The sequence below is a fragment of the Ornithorhynchus anatinus genome, chromosome X1, assembly GCF_004115215.2.
Source record: "Ornithorhynchus anatinus isolate Pmale09 chromosome X1, mOrnAna1.pri.v4, whole genome shotgun sequence".
NCBI lineage: Eukaryota > Metazoa > Chordata > Mammalia > Monotremata > Ornithorhynchidae > Ornithorhynchus > Ornithorhynchus anatinus.
Genome location: NC_041749.1, coordinates 14119941 through 14135687, shown reverse-complemented (window position 1 = coordinate 14135687; position 15747 = coordinate 14119941). Strand labels below are relative to the sequence as shown.

Below are 15747 nucleotides of genomic sequence, written 5' to 3'. Positions count from 1 at the left end.
GGATGCACTCGTTGAAAGGTGGGTCAACAGGACAGGAAATGTTCCTTCTGCACTCTGCCATTCCTTCCAAATGCCCCAGACACAGGGGACCTAACCTCCTAAGTAATGCAAAGCAAGACACTGACTCATGGCAACATGCTGAATGATCATGGCTTTACTGTCCTCTTGGAAATTCACCCATTCCAAAGGTTTGCCAATGGGCATCATCCAATCATGGGAGTGAGAGAGACCCCTGAGAGGTCAAGTCAAGCTCCCTGCCTCCTGCAGTATACCTAGATGGTTATCCAAGTATCCAAGTCTTATCCAGGCCTTGATGTATTTAGCTTCCAAAAGCAGGTGAAAATGAACTCCCTGGGCCAGGCCCTGGAGAGGGACCTGGTATCTTGCTCCTCATTTCCTGGTGTGAGTGCTTCAGGTGATTCACTGATATGGTGGTAGGGCCAGGCAGAGGATCAAATGGTCCCACGCTCTCTCCACGACAGTGGCAGCCATGGTAGCTTGGCAAATAGCTGACCCAAGTAGCCTGCCCAGGTCAGATGGCAATCATGCTGACAGAACCACAGGAAATAGTTCAGAGTTCAGAGAAATGGAGACTCCCAAACCTCCATCTTTCTGGGCTGCCCAAACGTGGGCACCGTGACCAAGGAGAGCAGGACAGAAGTCTGTCAGGCTTATTGTAAGCTCCTTGTGGGCAGGGAAGGTATCTACCAACTCTATTCTATTGTACTCTCCCGAGCAGTTAATACACTGTTCTGCCCATAGTGAGTGCTCAATAAAACTGAATGATGGATGGATTGCACAAGGCCAGTCCCTGGAGAGGGAAAGGATGAAAGGGTGCGGACTCCCGCCTGACCCTGCCCTCGACAGTATGGAGTCAGTGCCCTATTGTGTATGTATTACTAAGTGCTATGACCCAGAGAGAGCTTGAGAGAACATGTTTGTTTGAAGAAGCTGAGAGTGCCTGGGAGATTTTATCTCTGCAATCGTCCACATCCTGTGAAGCCTGCAGATGGAAAACATTGTGGTGATACCCACTCCCAGGGAGTTGAGCAAGTCCAGGGATATAAGCAGGGGAGAGGGATAAAAGGGATAAACTGAAAGTCTGAATTCCTGACTCTTTACCTCCTCTTGATCCACCCCCATTACCGAACCAACTTCCGGTTGAGACGAGAACGCTCTCTGTGTCCTTTTAGACCGACCAAGAGGAATTTGCTTGAAATAATAAAGCAAGAGAGCATCCAGCTGGACACAGGACGAACTTTTCAAAGGTTGTAGTGGCAAAAACCAGGAAATGACTATCCATAGAGGATGAAGAGTCTCCTTTTGGAGAGATCTTCAAGAAGAGAATGGACACTCGATGTCCCAGGTGCCTTCACAGCCCCCGCGAAGGCAACTCTGGACCTATGGGATCCTTCCCACCTCCAGGAGTCTATGATTCTACCTAGTACACAAAGCATTTATAGATCTTCCTGTCTATCCAAGATTAAATCTTCCAAACCCATCTCTAGGAAATCCCCATCCCATTATTTGTATTCCTTTGGTCCTACAGATACCCAATCCCTGTTATCCAAGGATGAAGTCTTCCCAATTCACCAAGGTGCCAGAATGGTCACAGTGTCATTGAAATGAAATCTGAAAGAATCCATCCCCTTGCAAACAAAATCCACTTACAGGTGCTCCTTGGTCTGAAGGGTTGGCGATTGATTTAGAGCTGTGATCGGCTTATGTAGAACAATGTGTTAGGTCAGTAAGAGAAACACAAGTGAAGCCAAGAAAGCCTCATGAGCGTCACTCCTTTACATTTCAGGATTATCTTGGAAGACCTACTTCCAGATAGCATCCAGACTGCTTACAGATCCTGAATTGTGCCTAGGCAGCAATTACCCTTGGTAATTTGGGTTTAGTTTAGTTACCAAGCTTTAGTTACCAAGATCCTTGGCCCCTTCACAGAGCCAGCCGCCCCATCATACAGAACCGCGTCATCCGTCAGTGCCCAGGGCTGCACGTGGCATCGGCAGCCAGGGACGCTACCACTGGGTTCTGTAGGGAAGCCGCCAAACCAATATTCCCTTCCGGAACGAGCTTACCGGCCCTTTCCCTCTTTCAGGAAACAGGTAACAACTCTCTGTCGGATTGGACAGAGCGATCTGTCTGACATCAACAAGAACGTGTCCCTGGGTGAACAAGTGGCTCGGTGCCAGGGTATTTGGAAAACTCCCCAAACCAGGTGCAAATTTATTAATAGGAGAATTTGCTTGCTTCCTGGAATGTTGACCTTTATCTGGAGCCAAGGAATCCCGCCTCTTCTTTGAGTCCACACCAGCCCCTCCCTGACCAGCTGCTAATGCTGTTTCTACTACTGAACTGGTTCACTTACTCTAGCAAAGGTCCGGAAGCCCTGCAGGATGGGTCTGTATCCAGTGCAGCGGCACAAATTCCCTGGAAGGGAAAAGGCAGGTGTTAAGGTAGAACGTAAGCTGCTTGAGGGCAGAGATCATGTCTACTAACTACACTGTACTCTCCCAAGTCCTTAATACATTGCTCTACATAAAGTAAGGGTTCGATAATTTCCACTGAGTGGTAACGCTGGGGGTGGCCTCAGAGCTCGGCCCAGAAGTGAGTTGGGGTTTATGTCGGACTTCACCAATCTTTGGAGATTTTCACAGTCATATGCCATTCACGGACATCTGATGCCTCTCCGCTATGCCCACAGGGCCTGGGCACATGCCCTGAGGTAAACTAGAGAGCCCATTCTCACAGGCTGCTGATTGATACCACTGATTGATTGATAAGAGGCTGTAAACATCTTGTTGGCAGGGATTGTGTCTACCAACCCTATTTTATTGTACTTTCCCAAGTGCTCTGCACTTATTGATATCTGTCTCCCCTCCTCTAGACTGTGAGCTTGTTGTGGGCAGGGACTGTCACTCTTTATTGTTCGGTTGTACTTTCCCAAGAAGCACTTAATACAGTGCTCTGCACACAGTAAGCTCTCTGATTTGCCCTTCCGGGTCCCAAGTCCACATCTAAGCAACAGCATACGTCCCCAGCCATGCTCCAGGAACCCAGTAATAATATCAATAATAATAGTTTTGATACTAGTTAAGCACTAAGTATGTGCCAAGCACTGTTCTAAGCATCGCAATAGATACAAGTCAATCAGGTTGGACACAGTCCCTGTCTCACATGGGACTCACACTTTGAATCCCCATTTTTACAGATGAGGTAACTGGAGCATAGAGGTTAAGTGACTTCCCCAAGGTCACACAGCAGACAAGTGGTGGAGCTAGGATTAGAACCCAGGTCCTTCTGTCTCCCAGGCCCATGCTCTATCCACTAAATCATGCTTCTCCTCAGGACTAACCCGCTGATCAACTCCACTCTAGTCATCATTCCAACCTAGCCCTTCCAGCAAGCCGAGGACTATTCTCTATGAGACTGCCCAAGGAGACAACTGGAGCCTGCCTGAGGGCCAGTAGCCGGCTACCTTGAAAAGCGTCCTCGATCTCCTCCATGGACGGCTCGGGGTTGTTCCGGAGCAGCGTGTACATGCTCATGACGATGCCCGGGGTGCAGAACCCGCACTGGGAGCCGTGGCTTTTGGAAATCCTCTCCTAAAGGGGAAAGCCAAGCAAATATCAATGATAATCAGGGTTCCAATTCCCACCATCCCCCAGTGCCTTCCTTGCATCGAGTGACCTCCCCTGTTGGTGGGGAGGCTGTTCTGACACACAACATCAGGAAGCTCATGGAAAAAAAAGGGGGGGGGGGCGAACGACACAAGAACATTTTGACTTTCAGGTGAAGAGTTGTTTCAGAGGCAGGCTTGCGTTGTTCAGCGCCACTGGTTAATTGGACTGGGGCAATGGAACTCTCCTGCCCAAAGCGGACCACCCTGCTGTGATCGGGACATCTAGTTCTATGAGTACACTGACAGACAACAGAACAATTTGTAAGGAAGGCTCAGCTTGGAACCGTTTCCATGGTCAACAATAGCCTCCGGCAAAAGGAGAGGGGTCCTGCTACCTTGAGAAAGGGAAGGTGTGTTCCCTGGTTTTCAGAACACAGTCACAGTGGTAAAGCCTGTGACTTTCTTTCATCTTTCTTTCTTTCTTTCTTTCATCTGCAGGTTTCAAAGCAAGGTATGAACCCTAATTAATGCTCAGCCTGCACAGAGGTGAATGTGAGGAGCCTCCATTTTCTGATGAAGAAGCTGCGACATAAGGAGGTGACGAAGCATCTCAGTGTCTATATCTGGGTTAAACCTCAGACAAAGCCGCCCCTAAACTTTCCGCCTGCTGAATCATCCAGAAGGAAACCTGCCCCTGCATTGAGTCCACTGTCTTGTGAAGGTCCCAGAAGCCCAGCCCAGCATAGAGACGAGGGGAAAGAAAGCCCCGGGAGGTCTTAGAAGAGGGAAACCACCCTCTTCTCATTATAACAATAATAATTGTGGTATTTGTTAAGCGCTTACTATGTGGCAAGCACTATACTAAGCACTGGGGTGGATACAAGCAAATTAGGTTGCTCACAGTCTCTGTCCTAAGTGGGGCTCACAGTCTCAATCCCCATTTTACAGATGAGGTAACTGAGGGCCAGAAAAGTGAAGTGACTGATCCCTCCCAAGGGATGGGCTCAGTAGATACCGTTCATGATGATGATGATGGGAAAAGTATCTCTGCTTATTATATCAGTCACTCAACTGATGATATCAGGGGGAACATAACCAATTACAGGAGAGGATTTGGGCAAAGAGGGAGGGACTAGGAAGGTGGAAGGAAAGCTCAGAGCCACAAGGAGAAGGGGATATGGGGAGTCCAAACTAGGCACTGCAAAGGAACTGAGTGCTAGGCGGGTGTTCAGCGGAGCAGGGACGAGCCCTGTCACGGTTGCCCACGGAGGAGCAGCTGAAGGAAACGCGGGCATTCGCAACCACTCGGTTGAACATAAGCAAAGTATAGCTCCGTTACAGATCAGTATCAGATCAGGTATAGTATCCAGTTTAAGATTCTGCTGAACCACTACTTTAGCTGTCGAATCGCTAATGGAGAAAAGATCGGCTCCGTGTTGAAAACCAAAGGCAGGACCTGATCAATCTCTGTGTGATAAACCTGCACATTTGGAGACTCACTTACAAAATGGAGGAGGTATTTGCCAAAGAGCAATACCAGTTGCTCGCTGAACCCCAGAGGATGCCCGATGTTGCAAATCCAAATGGCCTGACTCTGACAAGTTTTAGGAAGGAGGAAAAAGGATCATAACTGATCTATGCCTCACTTTTCCCACATGAATAACCGAGAGGGCTCCTCTGTGGTCCACGGTGCTGTCGAGAGCCTAGTGAGATTTAAAAGGTTCATGGAGGTCCTAGGAGAAAAGGTCTCAGCGGTGCTTTATACAGCGTTCTCTTCAATAGAGAAGTAGTGTGGTCTAGTGGACAGAGCACGGGCCTGGAAGTCAAAAAGGACCTGGGTTCAAATCCCAAATCCGCAGCTTGTCTGCTGCATGACCTCGGGCAAGTCGCTTCACTTCTCTATGCCTCAGTGACCTCATCTGTAAAATGGGCTGTGAAAGTGACTGTGTCCAACCTGATTAACTTGTATCTGTCTCAGGACGGAGCCTGGTACATAGTAAGCGCTTAACAAATGCCATTAAAAAAAAATTGGGGGATTAGCTCACCGTCACTCGCTCTTAGCTAATTAAAGAGACACACAGAAATCAAGAAGCCTCTCCTTTCTCTAAGAAGCGCAAAGGGCTTTGCAGGCATGACCTCAGGAAGGCTCCCAGCATCCCTGGAATGGGGAGGGTTGACAGGCCAGGGACATGCTGTGGATGGGGAAACTCAGCCCCAGTGAGAGTAGGTGATCTTAATGGACCAAGGAAAAGCCAGGGGGTCCAGGGTGACACACAGTTCCCCACGGAGGCTCCCACCCTAAGAGCGTTGTATCTCCCCATTCGGTTTTCAGATCAAAACCCCAGCCCAGCTCACCTGCACGGGATGCAGCCTCGTCTTGGTACTTCCGATCCCTTCCACGGTCGTCACAGCGACATGGTGCAGGGCGCAGATCGGGGTCAGGCAGGCGTTGGTGGAGAAATGGCTGGACCCCTAGGCTAAGGGAATTGTGCTTTCCAGGCTGGCCTAGTATGACGAGGCTGGAGGTCAGAGGAATTGGGTTCTAATCCCAGATCTGCCAGTGACCTGCTCTGTTACCTCGGATGAGTCACTTAACTTCTCTGTGCCTCAATTCCCTCCTCTGTAAAATGAGAGTTCAAAGCCTGTTCTTCCTCCTATTTAGACCTATCCCCATGAGGAGCAGGGACGGGGTCAGACCTGACAGACTTGGATCTATCTATCCCAGTGCTTAAAACAGTGTTTGGCACATAGGAGGTGCTTCATAAATATCAAAATAATAATGATAATATCACAATAATAATGGCCAAAGTTGACCAGGGCTAGGGGACTGGAATCCAAGTGGCCACAAATTTGGATGACATCTCACTGTTGTTTCCCACAGTTCACCACCACCTCCCCTTCACCACCATCTCCACCAGCAACTGAAATGAAGTCTCTTAGACCAGACGAACCTCTGAAAGCTTAGATTTGCTCACTTTGGATCTGAGTCAAAGCAGGAACACCTGGAATCTATCTCTCTCTCTCTCTCTTTCTCTGTCTCTCTCAATCACCAGGAAAGGATACACGACTTTGTTCTGGAACCGGTCATACTTGGACAGCATCACAGTGCAGGCTCCGCAGCCTCCTTCACCACAGCCGAGTTTCGTCCCCTGCAAACCCACTGGGGAACACGGTTAAGGAAAAGGGTGTCGAGGCAGAGCAGGTCCTTTTGTTCTGCCAGAGCTCTGTCCCTAGTAGATCGGCTGCCACTGGAAGCTACTGATGGGATTTATTTTTAAGGTATTTGTTAAGCACTTGCTATGTGCCAGGAACTGTTCTAAGCACTGGGATAGATACAAGATAACCAGGTCGGACACAGTCCCTGGCCCACATGGGACTTTTTAAATCACCATTTTAGAGATGAAGCATCTGAGGCGCAAGAAGTTAAATGACTTGCCCAAGTCACACAGCAGACAAGTGGCAGAGTCAGGATTAGAACTCAGGTCCTTCTGACTCCCACGTCTGTGCTCTACCCTTGATTCTATTTATTGCAATTGTTCTTGTCTGTCCGTCTCCCCCGATTAGACCGTAAGCCCGTCAAAGGGCAGGGACTGTCTCTATCTGTTACCGATCTGTACATTCCAAGCACTTAGTACAGTGCTCTGCACATAGTAAGCGCTCAATAAATCCGTGGTTTAGTGGAAAGAGTATGGGCTTGGGAGTCAGAGGACATGGGTTCTAATCCTGGCTTTGCCACCTGTCAGCTGTGTGACTTTGGGCAAGTCACTTAACTTCTCTGCGCCTCAGTTACCTCATCTGTGAAATGGGGACGAAGACTGTGAGCCCCACGTGGGACAACCTGATTACCTTGTATCTGCCCCAGGGCTTAGAACAGTGCTTGGCACATAGTAAGCGCTTAACAAATACCAACATTAAATACTATTGAATGAATGAATGAATAGCCACTGGCCACGCTACTTCTCTATGGATTTCCTTGCGTTGGAGCCTCTGCTGACCCTGGAGAGGCTTTCATTCATTCATTCATTCATTCATTCATTCATTCATTCGATCATATTTATTGAGCGCTTACTGGGTGCAGAGCACTGTACTAAGCACTTGGAAAATACAATTAGATATAAACAGATACAATCCCTGCCCACAACGGGCTCACAGTCTAGAACGGGGGAGACAGACATCAAAGCAAGTAAAAGGGCATCAATAGAAAAAGAAAGAATTATAGATATATTCACATCATTAAGAAAATAAATAGAATTATAAATATGCACATATATACACACAAGTGCTGTGGGGCGGGGAGAGGAGTAGAGCAGAGGGAGCAAGTCGGGGGTGATGGGGAGGGGGAACAGAGGAAAAGGGGGGCTAACTCTGGGAAGGCCTCCTGGAAGAGGGGAGCTTTCAGTAGGGCTTTGAAGGGGGGAAGTGTGCTAGTTTGGCGGATTTGAGGAGGGAGGGCATTCCAGGCCAGAGGTAGGACGTGGGCCGGGGTCGACGGCGGGACAGGCAGGAACGAGACACGGTGAGGTGAGCGACAGAGGAGTGGAGTGTGCGAGCTGGGCTGGAGAAGGAGAGAAGGGAGGTGAGGAAGGAGGGGGCAAGGGGATGGACAGCTTTGAAACCAAGAGTGAGGAGTTTTTGCTTGCTTTCCGCATCCATTCATCTTTCCAACAGAAGTCAGAGACCCCTGTCCGCCAAACTGGGGGACAGAGGGCCATTTTCCAGTTCATCACAGGAGGATGAAATACACCTCGGGACAAAGCGCATTGGCATCCAACCTATCATCCACACACTGCCCCTCCTGCCCCCACAGGCTTGAGTTAGAGGTCCTGGGTTCCAATCCCGGCTCTGCCACTTGTCTGCTTTGTGACCTCGACCAAGTGACTTAACTTTTCTGTGCCCCCGTTTCCTCACCCGTAAAACGGGGATTCAATACCTGTTCTCCCCCAGTTTAGACTGTGAGCCCCAGTGGGGATAGGGACTATGTCCAATCTGATCTTGTATCTCCCCAGTGCTTACTTCAGCAGATAGTAGGTGCTGAACAACTATTAATATTATTAATAATAATAATGACGGTATGTCTTAAACACTTACTATGTGCCCAGCACTGTTCTAAGCGCTGGGATAGATACAAGGTTACCATGTTGTCCCACGTGGGACTCACAATCTTCACCCCCATTTTACAGATGAGGTAACTGAGGCACAGAGAAGTTAAATGACATGCCCAAAGTCACAGAGCTGACAAGTAGCAGAGCTGGGATTAGAACCTACGCCCTCTGACTCCCAAGCACTGCCTTGGGCAAATCACTTAACTTCTCTGTGAGTCTCATATGGGGCATGGACTGTGTCCAATCTGATTAGCTTATATCTACCCCAGGACTAAGTACAGTGCCTGTCACAAGGTAAGCGCTTAACAAATAACATTAAAAAAGCCTAGTGTGGTCTTCTGGAAAGAGCATGGGCCTGGGAGTCAGAGGACCTGAGTTCTAATCCTGTTTCCACTACTTGTCTGCTGTGGGACCTTGGGAAAGTCTCTTCTCTGTCCCTCAGTTCCCTCATCAGCAAAATAGGAATTCAGTGCCCATTCTTCCTCCTACTTAGGCAGTAAGCCCAATGCAGGACCTGATGATCTTGTATCTCTCCCAGCGTTTAGTACAATGTTTGGCAGAGTAAGCGCCTAACAACCACCGCAGTTAGTATTATCGTTATCATTATTATTATTATTTCAGGGATACATTTTCTTCTTAGGTAAACCAACAGTGTTGTTTCCGGGTCTGCATTCTTCTCCACCACCTACAAGAAGAGAAAGAAACATGGATTAACCCTCCCCAAAGACTCCAGTGGATCTGTACCGGCAATCTTCATCTTCATTCTCTTTGATTTTCTTCCGCTGTGACAGTTGGGCTCCAGTGAGCTCTAATGACATTTTGGAGGACCCAGAAGAGATTAAATATTATCTAGGAGCACATGCCCTGATTCTTAATACCATACTGGCTCGCCAAGTCTGAACCTAAATGGTTTACTTATTAAAGTACAGTATCTCTGCCCTAGCCCTGCCAGTTAGATTAAAGCAAGTAACCTGCACAAGCTAATGCTTTCGTTCTGGAGCCAAGATTGATGACCATTGACAGCTATGGGGAACACAAGCAGAATCAGAGGGAACAGCTTCTACACATGGTTTCTGCACTGCTAACCAGAGGCCATAATAATAATAATAATAATAATAATAATAATAATAATAATAATTATAATGTTGGTATTTGTTAAGTGCTTACTATGTGCAGAGCTCTGTTCTAAGTGTTGGGGTAGATACAGGGTAATCAGGTTGTCTCATGTGAGGCTCACAGTTAGTCCCTATTTTACAGATGAGGTAACTGAGGCACAGAGAAGTGAAGTGACTTGCCTACAGGCACACAGATGACAAGTGGCAGAGCCGAAATTCGAACCCGTGACCTCTGACTCCCAAGTCATGGCTCTTTCCACTGAGCCACGCTGCTTCTCTAAACAAATTCGTGAAGCGCTTACCATGTGTAAAGCACTGTTCAAAGCCCCGGGGCGGGGGGGGGGGAGATTCAATGTGATCAGGTGGTCCCATGTGGGGCTCACATTCTTAATCCCCATTTTACAGATGAGGGAACTGAGGCACAGAGATATGAAGTGACTTGCCCAAAGTCACCCAGCTGACAGGCGGCAGAGCCGGGGTTAGAACCCCTGACCTCTGACTCCCAAGCCCAGGCTCTTTCCACTGAGCCACGCTGCTTCTGCATCACTGCTTGTTAATGGAGAGCATTAACTAAGAGAAGCAGTATGCCCTAGTGGAAAGAACACAGGACTGGGAGTCAGAGGACCTGGCTTCTAATCCCCAATCCTCCATGCATCTGCTCTGTGACCTTGGGCAACTCACTTAACTTCTCTCTGCCTCAGTTACCTCATCTGCAAAATAGGGATTCAGACTGTGAGCCCCACGTGGGACATGGACTGTGTCCAACCTGATTAGCTGGATCTAGCCCAGCACCTAGTACAGTCCCTGTAACATAGTAAGTGCTTAACAAATACTATAAAAAAAATTATATGTAATTGGATGCCAGGCAGTCTGAATACCAAAAGTGGAGTGGGCACCTGCAGCATGGCGTAGTGGATAGACCACTGGCCCGAGAGTAGGAAATGGGTTCTAATCCCAGCTCCACAGTTTGTCTCCTGTGTGACTTTGGGCAAGTCATTTAACTTCTCTGTGCTTTTGTTCCCGCATCTGTAAAATGGGGATTAAGACAGTGAGTTCTTTGTGGGATAGGGACTGTGTCCACCCTGAATAGCTTACATCTACTCCAGCACTTAGTACAGTGCCTGGCACCTAGTAAGCATTTGAAAAATACAATTTAAAAAAAGACTTTTCCTAAATTTGAATCACAAAATCCAGAGAACAACATCCCAGGACTCCCTGCTTCAGGACCCTGGGGCAGCAGGTGACATGAGACAATCCAGTCCCCGCAATGATCTGACACAGTCACATGTCCTTTCGGGATTGTCCCTGCTGCCCCACATCTGGAAATATATTATGGTCCTCAGAATCACAAGTTTTCCAGCATCCAGTGTATGACCTAACCAGAGATACTGACTATTCAGAAAAGGTTCTTCCTTTCCCCTGACATCATCGTAATTGGGGAAGAGGACAAGGTTCTGCCTCATTTCCCATGGGCAAAAGGCAATCAGATTCGTGGGGAAGGGAGAGGGGAGGAAAGAAATATTGGAAGACACCTGCGCTCTCCAGCCAGGAAGCCACAAAGAGATGCAAAACATCAGTTCATCCCTGTGCCCTGTTCCAACCAAAATGAGAATCAGGAATGGTGGAGGGTAGTCAGAGGGGAAGCAGTGTATGGCCTAGTGGAAAGAGCACAGGCCTTGGAGTCAGATGACCTGGGTTCAAATTCTGACTCTGCCACTTGACCTGGGCAAATCACTTAACTTCCTTGTGACTCAGTTTCCTCATCTGTAAGATAGTGATTCACAACCTGATCTCCCTCCTGCTTTGACTATGTGCCCCATGAAGGAGAGGCAGTGTGTCTAACCTGATTATCTGGAATCTACCCCTCAGTACACCGCTGAGCCCTTAGTAGGCACTTATTATTATTATTATTATTATTACAAAAGGGATTCTCAAAGCAGAGAACACAGACACTGGCTTTCTAGGTGTAAGCCCAGTGTGGGCAGGGATTGTCTCTATTGCTGAATTGTACTTTCCAAGAGCTTAGTACAGTAAGCACAGTAAGCACTCAATAAATACATCTGAAAGAATGAATAAATGAAACTGGTATTGTTCTGGGTAACAGACACTCTTTGCTTTTCATTCGACAAACCCCTGCCTTAATTTGAAATGGCCACGTGTCCCAAAACTAATAGAACAAATGGATTACGAGAGAACATTAAGTTTCTAAATGGACCTGCACTGCACTTAAATAATGCAAGCTTGGTGGACTTACTTGAGAGAAAAGCAAAGAAAGGATTTGGAGGGGAAACTCTACGGGAGGAAAATATTTCTTTAATTCATGGTGTGGCCGAACCACACGTTATTGGCAAAGAGCCGATCAAAAATGCCACAAGAGGTCAGTAGCTTCACTGCACTCACAGGGTCAGAAGCAAGGAGCTGTGGAGTCCCTGGGTTTTCCAAGGCCGCCTCTGCCTCTCCTTGGGAAAAAGCAGCAGCCGTGGATTTAATAAAATTAGAAGCAGATGATCACATGCTCTTGTGTAAACTACACTTTTCCCGTCTTCCAAGCCACCCGGCAGAGCAAAATGTTCAATCAGGTGACCCGCTCTAAGCAGGGAAACAAAACAACTTCCTTCCACGCCAGCACCACAGCCTCGGCTTAGTTCAGAGGAAAGCAGTATGGAGGGAAGGTCCAGGGGTCAACCCCCCCCATGCCCTTGCTAGTTTGGCCTCAGACTCGAAGGCATCAGGGGGCCTTCAGGTGAGCGCCTCAAAATGGGTAGGAAAGGCTGAGAATTCGTCCCAGGACAACAGGACAGTTAGGCTGAAGTAAAATCGGCAGCAGCTGCAGACCTGGGGCCTGTGGGAGGAGGAGGAAGCTGCAGGGCTGGCCTCCCCTCATTACCACAACTCGCTCCCCTGGCACCGCTGCCTGCTCCCCCGCCCTCCAACTGGGGGTAAATAAACTGCCAGGGGAGGGGGAAGGGAGAGGAGAAAGGGTATGGAAGGAAGCCAGCATCAGTGGTGAGGGGAAACTGATCAACAGACTCAATCACTCCTGGATGGACTCCCAGATGCATCTCCGGACCCAATCCCCATCCTGGCATCGAGCAAATACATTCGCTGATGGAAACCTGGGCCCGACACTTACCAATTATATATCATTTGTTTACCCTTCACAATTCATGATCACTCCCCCACAGAGTTCTCAAAGACTGGCACAGCTAAAGCTGAGGAATTTCTTTTCCTGCCACTGAAACGTCAAAGGTTCCTGAGGGACAATACGATCCTTTCTCAAGTCACTCTCTTCTCTAGCATCTAACCTTCGGTGTACCCACCTCCCCCACAGAGACTTCTTTTGTATATCAGTCCCCAAAACATCTTCCTTCTCTGACGTTACAAAACTGGAATAAACGTCTCAGCTAGCTACAGGGTGGGATGGAAAAAAAGCAGACGCCGCCCTCTCCAAAGAGGCAAAGGCAGAGTTAATGTCTCTCTTACCTTCTTCCCATTCACAAAGAAAACCAAATCGGTCATCATTGGCCCAGGCCCCATTCCCTCCGCTGCTTCTACTTGGCTCTTGAAGGGCACCGACTGCTGCTACAGCTCTCCACTTTAAAAAATAATCTTCCTGTAAAAAAAGTGAAACTGAATCAACCAATCATTGAGCTCGACTCTTGCCAAACCTCTGGGTTACATAAATCGGCAAAGCTCTAACACGCCCTCATGTGACTCCCATGCAAAACACAACAGTTGGTTATCAAGGAAAATTTTGGCCGCTGAAAACAGCAATAATTTTCATGGTATTTCTTAGACACTACGTGCTGCACGGCTTCTCTTGGGTCGTGGAGATTCAGTAGATTCAGAGGGATTTTAAGAAATTCGTGGAGGAGTAACCCATGGTTTTGAGATGGAAAGCTAGGAATTAGAGAGAAAAGTTGAGGATTTTCTGTGGAATGTCCCTTATTCTTAGGACGGATGTCAAAGACACCCTGTGGAGTCCCGTTTGCAGATCAGAAAAAAATGTTAAGCTACTTGGACCGTTGGTCTAACCTAATAATGGCACTTTTTATGGTCTTTGTTAAGTGCTTTCTGTGTGCCAAACACTTTCCTAAGCACCGGGGTAAATACAAGGTTATCATACTGGACAGAGTTCCCGTCCCACATTAGGCTCACAGTCTAGTCAATCGTATTTATGGAGCGCTTACTGTGAGCAGAGTACCATACTAAGTGCTTGGGAGAGTACAATATTACAATAAACAGGCATATACCCTGCCCACAACGTGCTTTCAGTCCATAGAGGGAGACAAGCCTTAATATAAATATATAAATTAATAATAATAATGTTGGTATTTACAGATAGGTACATAAGTACTGTGGGGCTGGGAAGGGGGATAAATAAATGGAGCAAGACAGGGTGATACAGAGAGGAGTGGGAGAAGAGGAAAGGGGGGCTTAATCAGGGAAGGCCTCTTGGAAGAGATGTGCCTTCTATAAGGCTTTGAAGAGGGTGAGAGTAAATGTCTGTCAGCTATGAGGAGATAGGGCATTCCAGGACAGAGACAGGACATGGGCGGAAGGTTGGCGGTGAGATAGGCAAGACTGATTTACAGTGAGGAGTTTGGCATTAAAGGACGGAAGTGTGTGTGCTGGGTTGTAGCAGGAGAGTAGCGGGGTGAGGTAGGAGGGGACGAGCAGTGTAGTGCTTTAAAGCCAATAGTGAGGAGTTTCTGTTTGAGTCTAGGTAGGAAAAAGTTGGGTTTAATCCTCATTTTACAGATGAAGAAACTGAGGCTCAGAGAAGTTAAGTGACTGGCCCAAGGTCACACAACAGACAAATGGAAGAGCTGGGCTTAGATTCCAGGTCCTCTGATTACCAGACCCTTGCTCTATCCATTAGCCCATACTGTTTCCCCACTTTTTAACATTGCCAACATCTCAAACTAAACATGTCCAAAACAGAACTCCTCATCTTCCCACCCAGACCCTGTCCTTTCCCTGTCTTTCCCATCACTGTAGACAATTCAACCATCCTCCCAATCTCACAAGCTTGTAACTTTGGCATTGTCCTTCACTCATCTCTCTCATTCAACACACATATTCAATCTGTCACTAAATCCTGTCAGTTCTACCTTCAGAACATTGCCAAAATCTGCCCTTTTCTCTCTATCCAAACTGCTATTACGCTGATCCAAACATTTATCCTATCCCTCCTTGATTACTCCATCTGCCTCTTCAGTGACCTCCCTGCCTCCTGTCTTTCCCTATTCCAGTCCATACTTTGCTCTGCTCCCAGAATAATTTTCCTAAGAAAAAATGGAGTAAATATCTCCCCACTCCTCAAGAACCTCTAGTGATTGCCCATCCACCTCCACATCAAAAAGAAACAAGCCACCATCTGCTTTAAGGCACTCAGTCAGTTCTCCCCTTCCTACCTAACCTCACTGACCTCCTACTACAGTCCAGCCTGCCCACTTCCCTCCTCTAGTGCCCACTTGCTCACCAAGCCCCGATCTCATCTATCTTGCCACCGACCCCGAAAGCAGAGAAAGTAACTGTGGCCCTCTCAAAAGCTAAAACACCAGAATCTTTGGGGGCCAATTCACAAGATAGGAAGTCAGACAAGACCCATGGAGTGGCCCCGTGAGGACCTACATTGGTTTTTCTTTTTTTTTTTTTTGCTTTGGGTTTTTAAAATTTATTTATTAGTATTTATTAAGCGCTTACTATGTGCCAAGCACTGTTCTAAGTGCTGGGGTAGATACAAGGTAATCAGGTTGTCCCATGTGGGGCTCACAGTCTTAATCCCAATTATATAGATGAAGCAACTGAGGCCCAGAGAAGTTAAAGTGACTTGCCCAAAGTCACACAGCTGACTAGTGGCGGAGCCGGATTTAGAACCCACGACCTCTGACTC

General features: G+C 47.7%; 1 protein-coding gene across 1 annotated transcript in view; it reads right to left on the bottom strand.

Moving 5' to 3' along the window:
• Nucleotides 1-13461, bottom strand: part of LOC100078272 (xanthine dehydrogenase/oxidase) — a 46176-nt gene extending 32715 nt beyond the window's left edge. Inside the window, exons 1-6 of the mRNA XM_016228660.3 lie at nt 13332-13461; nt 9361-9418; nt 6695-6791; nt 5987-6095; nt 3488-3614; nt 2378-2439 (exon numbers count right to left, since the gene is read on the bottom strand). Coding sequence (XP_016084146.2) covers nt 2378-2439; nt 3488-3614; nt 5987-6095; nt 6695-6791; nt 9361-9418; nt 13332-13385 — 507 coding nt within the window. The 5' untranslated portion in view covers nt 13386-13461. The remainder of the gene's footprint in view (nt 1-2377; nt 2440-3487; nt 3615-5986; nt 6096-6694; nt 6792-9360; nt 9419-13331) is intronic.
• Between the last annotated feature and the right edge of the window lie 2286 nt (nt 13462-15747).